Genomic DNA, 12,197 nt, shown 5'->3' on the forward strand with positions numbered 1-12,197 from the left:
ATCTTTAAGCTGCTGTCTCTGACCGTAATAAACTGCTGTCTCTGAGCTGGTCTCTGACCGTAATAAATTGTGAATTAACAGGAACCAAGTTGCTGCTCAGCTCCCCCAAATTTACAAAATGGCACCGTGGCGCTGAGACTGGGAAAAGTGCTTGCTGAGCAGGGAAAGCGAGCAGGTAAGTGGCTGGGGGTACGATGGGCAGTGGCCGTGTTGAACCAGGGCCTGGTGGAGAACGCGGGCAGCTTTTGCTTGTTTGCCTCAAACAGTGGCATGCTTTAATCTAGCCCTAGCTGGGGTGATAGTTCACTTTCAGATAGGCAAGAAATATACAAGTTCCCACCTCACCCTGTACATGAAGAGTCACGTGTCTGTGGGCAGAGCCAGCAGCATTCCGCGCAGTGCAAGTGTACTTCCCCGCGTGGTCCAGTTGCGCAGCAGCAATTTCAATAGTACCTGCAGGGATAGGTGGGAAAGTTTAAAGATGCGTGCTGCAGCAGGAATACCGTACGTTTCCGTCTATAAGACGCCCCCTTGTATAAGACCTTTCCCCCCATTTGGGGGGACTAAATTTTAAGAAAATGAGGGGAGATGATCCAAAGTTGTTGAGCCTCTTCCCCCCACGCAGCTGCGGCCAGGAAACACTCCCTAGATCATTTCCCATGCGCAGTGGCATCGGGTGAGTTTGCGCTCCCTCCAGCCATCTGGTTTGGAGGAGCGCAATCTTCCCTCATGCCTTCCGCGCATGGGAAACAATCCAGGGAGTGCTTCCCATGCACAGCGGCATCGGGTGAAGTTGCATTCCCAGCAAAGAGCTGGCTGGCTGGCGGCGCATAGCTTCTCCCCCCCCCCCCGCCAGCTGCGGGCAAGAAGCACTCCCCAGATCGTTCCCCACTCGCTGCAGCATCAGGGAAAGCCACACTCCCGCCAACTGAATGGCTAGCAGCATACCGCTCCCCCCCCCCGCCATTCCACTATCCATGTATTAAAGTAAAGGTAAAGGGACCCCTGATCATTAGGTCTCGTTGTGACCAACTCTGGGGTTGCGGCGCTCATCTTGCTTTATTGGCCAAGGGAGCCGGCATACAGCTTCCGGGTCATGTGGCCAGCATGACTAAGCCGCTTCTGGTGAACCAGAGCAGCGCACGGAGACACCATTTAACTTCCCGCCGGAGCGGTACCTATTTATCTACTTGCACCTTTGACGTGCTTTTGAACTGCTAGGTTGGCAGGAGCAGGAACCGAGCAACAGGAGCTCACCCTGTCACGGGGATTCGAACCGCCGACCTTATGATCGGCAAGTCCTAGGCTCTGTGATTTAACCCACAGCACCACCTGCATTCCTATCCATGTATTGGACGACCCCAATTTTTTTGACGTGATTTTTGAGTCAAAAAACCTCGTCCAATACACGTAAAAATACAGTAGCTCAACAGTGATTAGGGGGGCCCTTGCAGTTCTCAGACAGTTCAAGTTCAGTTCCCAGGCACTTTGAGAAAGTTGGCACACCAGCTAGTGGACACTGGTCATTGGGAGTGGAGCAAAAGCATTTTCATGGGTCCCTTCCTTAACGTTCTTCTATCCTCTTTCCTTTTGGGACACAGCTACATTCCAAGACTAAGGCAGCAAAGTTCACTAAAACACTGATGGAAAGGAAGAAACAAAAATATATAGATATGGAGTTTAAAGTGCAGTGTGCAGCTCTTAGGCATGTGAATATTTCGGTTTATGTCTGGAGTCCTTGGCTAGAATGATGTGTTACTAATAAACTTGCATATCTAAAGGGCCTGGCTGTCACTTCTCATTTTGATAGCCAGGGGCAGAGATGCTTTACCCTGAACCCCACTTCCCCCTGCAAATTCACCTCACCACCCCTCCATTTTTTCTCATGGCAGGATTCCACACTTGGGTTCCCATCGCACACAAAAATGGTTCTGGAAGCTGGATGGAAGAAAAATCAGCTGTGGGAGGAAGACCAGCAGAGACACAGTGGCTGGGTCTGGGAAAGATTAAGCACCCCGTTCCCTCCTGTCAGTTATTTTTTCTTAGGCAAATCACACCCTCTTGATGCCTCTTTCCAGTGGAGAAATGGCAGCCCAGCATTTGGAAACGGAAATTACCCGACACAAAAATGTGCAGTCTCAGCCAAAGGCTCTGGCCCAAACAGAATTGATGGCATCCTTTAAGGAATTGAAAATGAAAGTGAGCAGTATCCATTGAAGCAGATCCACTACCGTAAGGAGTCTGGGCTGCACAACAGAACTTCCCGTCCCTCTCTTCTCACTGTACCCCATCCCCATGCCCCTAATTCTTCGGAGCAGATCTGGGGAGGGCACAAGAAGGGGAAAGGGAAAGGAAACTCCCATTACACAAGCAGAAATCCTTGCACTAGCCGATCAACTTGTTTAATACCACCCGTTGTCATGAACACGCCTAAACACATGAATATAAAATTCTTGGAGGGGTTCAGAATCATTGTAAACCTGAAGACAAAATTCTGTAGCCATCTCCTCGAGGAAGAAGCCTTATTCCATTCTTGGTCCAGTGGACTGTGGGCGAAGGAACACCCGAGGCACTGCAGGGAATCATGACTGGAGATGACTTGGTTACCAATAGATCTGCGGCTTCGTCTGCCAAGGATGGAGGCACTAAAGTAAGGAAAAGAAAGGAAGATAAAACTACCGATCATTCACATTGTTGTGATGTTACCTTGGATGAACTGCAGTAAATGACTCGCAGATTAAGAACAAATTGAGGGACATAAAACGTACAATACAATACATGTCAGACAAGAGTCTGTTTCATAGCTATAAACAACAGGCTCTCAAGCTAGATTAGAACCCTAGTAGAGGAAGCAGGGAGTCTTTAACCCTTTGCTTAGACCAGGGGTCGGTAACCTAAGGCCCATGGGCCACAAGCAGGCCACGGGGGTCATTTTACAGGCCCGGGAGCCGCCCCTGAACCAAGCCGCCCGCTCAGCGAGTCCCCATGTGCTGCACTAAACCGGCGCAGCGCGGGGACTCGCTTTCGTGGTTCTGGAAATCGCATCGGCACAGACGCAGGCACCGGAAATTGCGGGCGTGCACACGTACGTGCACCCGCAATCCAACCCACATAGGGGCCTCCGTAGCAGTGAACCAGCCCAGGCAAGGTAAGCCTTGCCGACCCCTGGCAAGTCCAAGTCAGATCCGGGGTTCCTCACCTTCAACTTCTATTGCTAAAAAACTAGCAAATTCATTTCAGTGTGTAGTGGTTCTAGGGGTTGCTCATGCGTAAATCGGCGCCACACCTGGCTGGGTTGCCTGAGTGAACCTTTCCTGTCTAGACAGCCACTCACTCGTGGCTGTCTCAATCGCTGGCAGAATCCGTCAGTGGGCGTTTCTTAAACTTCTTCTAGCATAAAAGTTCTTTGACGCGTAGTCGCCGCCTACTTTCCCTGCGTGGAAGCCTTCTGCACAGGGAGGATGAGGGCACCGGGGGACCCGTGCTCTCCCCACTGGTTCCCGGCGAAGAGTCTTGGAGCCACCTCGCCGATTCCCCCTTCTGCCCCCCTCCTCCACTGGTGCTACGCTGATTTCCTTCCCCAGAAGATGTGCTGCTTCTCTCCCTCCCGGGACGCTCTCCAGAATCCCTCTGAAGCCCTCCCTCTCCTTCTGGCTCCGATGGCAGTTCCCTGACACAGTGGGACACATGTTGGCAAAGGAAACTGTAGGCATGGCCCAGAAGTAATGGCTTAAAGAACTTCTACCTCAACCCAAACTAGTGTCCCAATTTGAATTGGGAGCGCTACACTATTTGCAAAACACATGCACACCACCCTGTACCGAAGGGGCTGAGATTTATGACACACTTGTCATTTGACCCTGTGGCGATCACACAGGGTCCCCAGACGTTCCACCATCTATTGATCCCTGTGCCACCACTTTATTTCTCACTGCCACCACCCAGGCCCTACTTGGTACAATACTGTGTCCAGTCAGGGTTAAATTAGATCATAAACTTCTGTTTATTTATTGCAGTTTAACAAGCGTGTGGTTTCATAAATTGTATCGGTCAATTGCAATCGTGGGGTTGCCTATCCATACCTATAACTTCCGCTACCTGCTCTCACTCACTAAACCACCTCTCAGATATTTACTTGTCTTCCTAGCTCCGAACTGTTCCTGACTCAGCTTATTTCATTACAGTAACTCAACCTACCCACAGACTCTATCCCAAATCACTCCCACTCCAACCAACTCCCCAACTCCCAACAAACTCCCCTTTCACCCCTCCCAGAGCTGGTTTTATAGTCCCTCTGACTCCACCCCCCTGGGTTCTGATTGGGTAACCTGTTTAACTATTTCACCTCCAGCACTCTCATATGTTAACGTCACAGACCTTTATTTTGTGCAGAAAGGAGGAAAGGTTTTGTAACTGAATGGATCAGAAGGGCCCAGAGCTGAACACTGAAAGCTCCCTTCCTAGCCCTTCCTCGACACACCGTCTCTCCGCACAGCAATGGCCTCAGAGTTTCAAGAGCTCCCATGAAGACGCTTTGACAGTGCCGCAATACTGTACCTTGTACGATGAGAGCAATTGCTCTTTGATCCTCGCCTGCTTCATTTGATACCATACATTCGTAGAGCGCAGTGTCATCTACGGTGGGAGAAATTATTACCAGTGACCCTGAAGACAGAAGCCTGCAGAAAGAACAAGGGGTTAAACTCACTGCTGTGTTTGAGTAGAAATGCCACAGTCCCTAAAGTTACTGAAATAAATACTATCCCAATGCTGACATTCAAAAGTGAAAGCGAACTGTAGCGACACTAAGCTGCAAAACGTTTCATGCACCACCTCCAAGTCGTTTTCGACTGCCAGGTTCCTCAAACTGGGGTCCGCAGCTGTTCTTGAACGACAACTCCCATCATCCTTAGGTAGCAGGACCAGTGGTCAGGGATGATGGGAGTTGTAGTCTAACAACAGCTAGGGACCCAAGTTTGGGAAACCCTGGCCTAGGCGGCAGGCGTTACCACCAAATCCCACAGTAATTCAGATTCTATTGAAAGATTTAGAGACGTGGTTCCCAAGGTTTGATTTTGGATTGAGCTTCAGAATATTCACAGTCTTATGTCCAATTGATCTGGATTTGGCCCTTGCCAACTTCATGCCAATAACTTGGCCCTAGAACAGGAGCAAGGAACCTTTTTTGGCCCCATGGGCCAGCTCCTTATCAGGATCAACCTAAAATCATATAATTGTAGAGCTGGAAGGGAACCAACTCTACTGGTGAAGAAGATTTAGAGACTTTGGCTGCAATTTCTGATCATTTGTATTAGTCTAATATAGTGTTTAGTGCCATTGTTATTGGCCATCGTGTTGTGTTATTTTGTTCAGCTTGTCTATATTGCAACACAATGGTTGGTTTACAGGTCCTTGGATTGGCTGCAAAGCAGACCTAAAAATAACCATTAGAACATAGATTGGAATCCAAAATTATTTTTGGCTTGGATTTTCAGAGGGGCTATCCTATACCTCCTAAAATATCCCAACAAATTCCTTTCCAGTCTTTAAGAAAAACAAACTTATAAGAAAGAGTCTAGACTTCTCTTTATCTACCTAGGCATGAGTACCTTGCCTGGAATTTAGAATCAGGCTCTTTGGCATCATGTGAGGTGAAAGCATCCCCCAAATAATTCAGAAACCAGAAGCAGCCTGTGGGTTTTGCAGCTGCCATCTAACATTGCAGAGGTGTAATATGCACTTTCATAATGAAGTTTCTGAATGAAAGTTGCTGCAGGAATTCTAAGCAATTTGACAAGGCAGTTTTTATTAAGCTGTCTAATAAGAGTAAGAGACACAAAGCATTGCCAAAGACTGTGACTGGTTGCTTCGAAATACCTTTTATCAAGGGTTTGTTGCAATTGTTTGGGTTGAGTCTAGGCAATTCTCAAATACAAGATAAATGGGAAAATATAAATTCCCCACTGCTAAAATCCACAAACTTGACATGAGCCAACAGTGTGACGCGGCAGCTAAAAAAGCCAATGCAATTCTGGGCTGCATCAATAGGAGTATAGCATCTAGATCAAGGGAAGTAATAGTGCCACTGTATTCTGCTCTGGTCAGACCTCACCGGGAGTACTGTGTCCAGTTCTGGGCACCACAGTTCAAGAAGGACACTGACAAAGTGGAACGTGTCCAGAGGAGGGCAACCATAATGGTCTAAGGCCTGGAAACGATGCCTTATGAGGAACGGCTAAGGGAGCTGAGCATGTTTAGCCTGGAGAAGAGGAGGTTAAGGGGTGATATGATAGCCATGTTCAAATATATAAAAGGATGTCACATAGAGGAGGGAGAAAGGTTGTTTTCTGCTGCTCCAGAGAAGCGGACACGGAGCAATGGATCCAAACTACAAGAAAGAAGATTCCACCTAAACATTAGGGAGAACTTCCTGACAGTAAGAGCTGTTCGACAGTGGAATTTGCTGCCAAGGAGTGTGGTGGAGTCTCCTTCTTTGGAGGTCTTTAAGCAGAGGCTTGACGACCATATGTCAGGAGTGCTCTGATGGTATTTCCGGCTTGGCAGCGGGTTGGACTCAATGGCCCTTGTGGTCTCTTCCAACTCTATGATTCTATGATTCTAATCCATACTGAATGAGCACTTTTTGGTTTTCTCTCTACAAAGTGCAGTGTATGCACTAATGCATAGGTCAGCAAACTTTTTCAGCAGGGGGCCGGTCCACGGTCCCTCAGACCTTGTGGGGGGCCGGACTATTTTTTTTGGGGGGGGGGGAATGAATGAATTCCTATGCCCAACAAATAACCCAGAGATGCATTTTAAATGAAAGCACACATTCTAGTCATTTAAAAACACCAGGCAGTCCCCACAAATAACCCAGAGATGTATTTTTTTAAAAAAGGACATATTCTACTCATGTAAAAACACGCTGATTCCCGGACCATCCGTGGACCAGATTTAGTAGGCGATTGGGCCGGATCCGGCCTCTGGGCCTTAGGTTGCCTACCCATGCACTAATGGCTTAACACAAACAACAGAGATAGCATGTATCACCTGAATGTGTTCTGATTCTGATCCACATTAAGGAGCTGTCCGTTCTTCTTCCAGATTACTGCTGGTTTAGGGATCCCTGTGGTCTCACATGGCAGGGTGGTCTGGACATTCACAGTTACTGTAATGTTGCCAGGACCAGGAGCAACAGATGGAGGAACTAGTGGAGAAAAGCACATGCACACGCGTCAGTCTTTATCAAGGTACTGAATGCAGGGAATGTTCTGTCATGGAATTCTACTCAATATTGATCCAGAGCAGAACTCCAATGTATAGTCAGCAGAGCAAAAACTTAAACATGTTGCAGGATTTCCAAAAAAAAAGACCAGGGGCAATTGTATCTCATCCAGCAGAGCTTTACTGCCACTGAAGGCAAATGAGCATAATGGTCACAAATCCAATACATTCAGGATTGGCACTGTCCGTAAGAAATCCAGTTGCAGCAGACTTAACTTAAACTTACAATAACTTATAATAAAACGAAACCTTAACACTAAGTATACTTTATACAGAACACCACAGACTTGGAAAGAGAGATAGAAAAGAGTAAAACCCAGGTTCCTTCTGGCCCTACTTTTATAGTCAACATGACCTTGACAGAAAGAGACAACAGAGCCAGTTTAAACCAGCTGTACTCGGCTTCTCTGAAGGAATAACCCAAACAACAGGAACCTTCTGCTTGTTTCTTTCACACAGAGAAGCTTCCAGAACCCTTTTGAATTAATTAGAATAGGAAAGATCTCTACACATCAGATCAATACTTTCTGCACTAAGAAAAGCAAACTGACATGCTCATGATATAGATGACATATTTTATCTGGGAAATAGTATTGGGAAAAAGAGCAAACAAACACAAAGACCAGCAATCTCATTTATTCAGATAAAGGGAAATGAGACTGTTAACACATATACTCTTCTTTCGTATGCTTATCTGTAGAAGTGCATAGTTACCATGGACGTGCAGGTCAATTCGCTTGCGCTCAGTGCCAGCCACATTGGTTGCCATACAAAGATAGCGCCCCGTGTCGGTAACGTGTGCTGAATGAATATGAAGGGATCCGTTGTCTGACACGGAATATCTAAAACAAGACACAGAAGATTCAAAACACAGACATGCGCAACAATAATCTCCCCATTCACAGGATTTATTTCTAACAGATGCCGAAAGGAGCGATTTGGAAGGTGCTGGAGAAAGTGCAGAAGGTGCAGGAAAAAGGCCCCTTCTTTGAACTGAGTCCTTGCGTCAAGATGTACACTGAAATCAGATTAGACCACAAGTGCTTCTGCAGGGGTAGGCAACATGGTGACCACCAGATTCGAGGGACTTCCAGCTCTCATTACCCCTCTGTTCCCTATTTGTCACCAGCATGTGGAATTTAAAGCACAGAATTTAAAGTCATAGAATTCTACTCAGTATTGATCAAGAGCAGATCTCTGACATATAGTTAGCAGAGTAAAAACGTAAACACGTTGCAGGATCCCCCCCAAATAGACCAGAGGCAATTAAAATGTCATCCAGGAGATCTTTACTGCTACTGAAGGCAAATGGTCACAAATCCAGAACATTCAGGATTGGCACTGTGCCTAAGAAATCCAGTTGCAGGAGACAACTTAAACGTATAGTGACTTATAATAAGACTAAAACTTTACACTATATAAAGAATACCACACCAGAAGGGAGATACAAAGAGAAAGTGAAACCCAGGCTTCTTCTGGCCTCTTATAATAGTCAGCATGACCTTGACAGTGGAGATAACAGAGACAATTTACTCAGCTTCTCTGAAGGAATAACCCAAACAACAGGAACCTTCTGCTTGTTTCTTTCACACACAGAAACGTCCAGAACCCTCTTGAATTAAGTAGAATAAGAAAGATCTCTACACATCAGATCAATACTTTCTGTTGTTTATTGCATCATGTTTATTGTAGTTTACCCCTCTCAGCGCTAGTTCCCAGCACCTGGGGAGGGTGGTGCTTCAAAACATGGTGTGTACACACAGATTCTGTCTGTTTCGCCAACTCATCATTACCTTGCATTGTTTTCTGCAAAAAGGGTTCCATCCTTTCTCCATGAAACCCTTGGGGCTGGTATGCCTTCCGCAGCGCACTCCAAGACAGCAGACATATTAATATTCACTGTCACGGTCTGAGGGCCACCCTTGATTGTAGGAGCAACTGTATAAAAGGAGAATTCCAGGAAGCATCAGAAGAACTGCTTGCCTTCCATTAAGCATGGGGTTTTCTGCCATTCCTGAACATATGGGGTTGGATGTAAAATCATCTTCTAAAACTCTGCTTCATTTAATAGAATTTAATATTAAGCCTATAAAGGTAAAGGTAGAGGGACCCCTGACCATTAGGTCCAGTCGCGGACGACTCCGGGGTTGCGGTGCTCATCTCGCTTTATTGGCCGAGGGAGCTGGCATACAGCTTCTGGGTCATGTGGCCAGCATGACTAAGCCGCTTCTGGTGAACCAGAACAGCGTACGGAAACGCCGTTTACCTTCCCGCCGGAGCGGTATCTATTTATCTACTTGCACTTTGACGTGCTTTTGAACTGCTAGGTTGGCAGGAGCTGGGACTGAGGAATGGGAGCTCACCCCATCGTGGGGATTCAAACCACTGACCTTCTGATTGGCAAGTCCTAGGCTCTGTGGTTTAACCCACAGCGCCCCCCGCGTCCCTTATGCCTATATTGCATGGTTAATTTAACTTTACCTTCTATCCCTGGAGACAATCAGTGACTAAACTTAAGGGAATGCAGAAGCAAATAGGTACAGGTCAGGGAGCTTACTTACTTATTTATAAACATGTTTATATACTGCTTTTTCATAAAAGAATATTACCGAAGGAAGCCTCAATGGTATTTATGTATGGGACAACAGCAACAAGGATTCTTTTTGCACAGAAATGGTAGGAGGAGAGAACAGCCTCGAAGAATGGTTGATAAACACCTTGGAATATGCAGAGATGGCAAAACTGACGACAGTCATAAAATATACAAATTTAGAATCTTTTAAAGAAGACTGGAAACCCTTTCTAGTCTCTATAAAAAGTTATTGAGTAAAAAAGTATTTGTTGGGAAAATGAATAAAATATTATTACAAAAAATAAAAAAAAGAATATCACAGTGGTTTGCAACAACATAAAAACATAAAATCATAAAAAGTTAAAAGCAAACAGAAATTAAAAGCAAACATCAACAGACCATTGCTAGGGTGTACTCTTAATTGCCCTGGAAGAACAGGAGTGTTTTCAGATTGAAGTTGGTCTAAGAACAGTTTGTAGCCTTTGTTTATTCTAAATTTTAAAATTGCAAAACGGTCTTGGGTGCCTGTGCAGAAAGACCATATATAAATGCAGTAAATAAATTCATATGTGTAGTCCCTCACTTGTCGTATAAAGCGATGGAGTCCAACAAAAACTCTGTCACTTTTCTTTCATTCAAGGAATAAAGGAGCAATCTCAGAGTCACAAAACTGTATTGTGCAATATATACCTGTCGCCACATGCACGTGTGGTCAAAAATGGCTGGTGTGTAAACATTATTTCCACCATGAAATAAAACAGTTACTGTGTCCCAATGCAATGTTTACTTATGCGCTTGGCATTCTCTCACGTTATCAACCATGCAAAGCTTGCGTAGGAATACGTTTCCTTTTCTTACCGTTTACAGCTAATACGAATTCTCTTGTAGTTTGGCCTGCGACATTACTTGCCACACAGGTGTAGCTTGCTGCATCACTTAAGTCAGCGTTATTGATCTGAAGGTATCTCCCACTAGACAAGATGCGAACCCGGGCCGTTGCCTGGTAAGAGAGTTTTCACAAGCTGAAATTATTTTTTCCCCAAGGTACAGAATCAACAATGTACCTGCTCACAAGATGGGAAGCAATACGGTGAGAATCTAGTGGTAATGGTGAGGAACAGCGCACAGGTATTTTTGTAGTCCGCCCATAGCTGGCAACCGTCCCTTATTTGACAGGAAAGTCCCTTATCCCAGCGTTGTGTCCCGCTGCTGTCCCTTAAATTTCCCGGGTTTCAAAGGAAGCAGCTCCTCTCCCTCCCTCCCTGACTGCCAGGGAGGAGGGAGGCTCCAACTGTGTTGCTTGGCTGCGTTGCTCACCCAATAAGGAGTCTAAGAACGACTGAGGGGTGGAGCTTGCATGCCTTGTGCAGATCAAATCGGCCGCGTTGCCTGGGGACTTGCCTTTGCTCAGCGCTTCCCAGCAGAGAGGTGACAGTGGTTTCCCTTGCTGCATCCCCTTTGCTGGGTTGCTGCGCTGTGGGAACCACGGCTTGAGGCTTTGCTTGGCTGCTGGCTGGGCTTTCTGCCTTTGACTGGGAGGGGCTCAGCATAGCTGTGCTCTGAAAATCCCTTATTTTGGCTGCTGGTCCCTTATTTTCAAATCTATGACAGCTATGAGTCTGCCTTTCTTGCATCATGAAACGCAAGAGGACTTACATGACATCCCAAAGGTCAGCCATCCAGGCACTGACAAGACCAAGGTTTGCTTAGCTTCAGAAAGGTTGCTTCGTCATATTCCCCCAACACCATACCCTGGTTTCAGACTGGGGTGGGATGGGAACGTAGATCATATGCTTCACTTTGATGGGATCTCCATATGTAAAGCCCAGTGCACATGGACTATTCATGCAGAATATGCACCATAAAATTGAGATGTACAAACTGTAGGGATCAGACCTACATGCGCGAGGCTCCCTGTCTGTGGGTCCCCAGGCAAACATAAATAATATACCTGAAGGAGTGTCTCCACCTCCATCATTCTGCCCGGACACTGAGGTCCAGCTCCGAGGGCCTTCTGGTGGCTCCCTCACTGCAAGAAGTGAGGTTACAGGGAACCAGGCAGAGGGCCTTCTCGGTAGTGGCACCCGCCCTGTGGAATGCCCTCCCATCAGTTGCCAAGGAAATAAACAACTATCTGACTTTTAGAATACAGCTGAAGGCAGCCCTGTTTAGGAAAGTTTTTAATGTTTGATTCTATTTTTAATATTCTGCTGGGAGCTGCCCAGAGTGGCTGGGGAAGCCCAGCCAGATGGGCGGGATGTAAATAAATAAAATAAAATAAAATATCTGCAACTGGGAAGCAGGAACACTTCTGGCTGGTTCAAACCTCAGTCACCACTAT

At 46.3% G+C, this 12,197-nt stretch overlaps 1 protein-coding gene across 4 annotated transcripts in view; it reads right to left on the reverse strand.

Annotated features, from left to right (window-relative positions):
• Positions 1–12,197, reverse strand: part of HMCN1 (hemicentin 1) — a 298,745-nt gene that overhangs the window by 45,965 nt on the left and 240,583 nt on the right. For all 4 annotated transcript variants that reach the window (XR_014512480.1, XM_083445251.1, XM_083445252.1 and 1 more), the window contains 7 exons: positions 10,715–10,856; positions 9,078–9,222; positions 7,999–8,126; positions 7,051–7,207; positions 4,558–4,679; positions 2,481–2,645; positions 346–453 (listed from right to left, as the gene is read on the reverse strand). Coding sequence is in view for 3 of the 4 variants with exons in the window: in XM_083445251.1 (XP_083301377.1) it covers positions 346–453; positions 2,481–2,645; positions 4,558–4,679; positions 7,051–7,207; positions 7,999–8,126; positions 9,078–9,222; positions 10,715–10,856 (967 nt within the window). In the remaining variant the exon portion in view is untranslated. The remainder of the gene's footprint in view (positions 1–345; positions 454–2,480; positions 2,646–4,557; positions 4,680–7,050; positions 7,208–7,998; positions 8,127–9,077; positions 9,223–10,714; positions 10,857–12,197) is intronic.

This window comes from Podarcis tiliguerta, assembly GCF_965153285.1.
Source record: "Podarcis tiliguerta genome assembly, chromosome: 6".
NCBI classification, from domain to species: domain Eukaryota; kingdom Metazoa; phylum Chordata; class Lepidosauria; order Squamata; family Lacertidae; genus Podarcis; species Podarcis tiliguerta.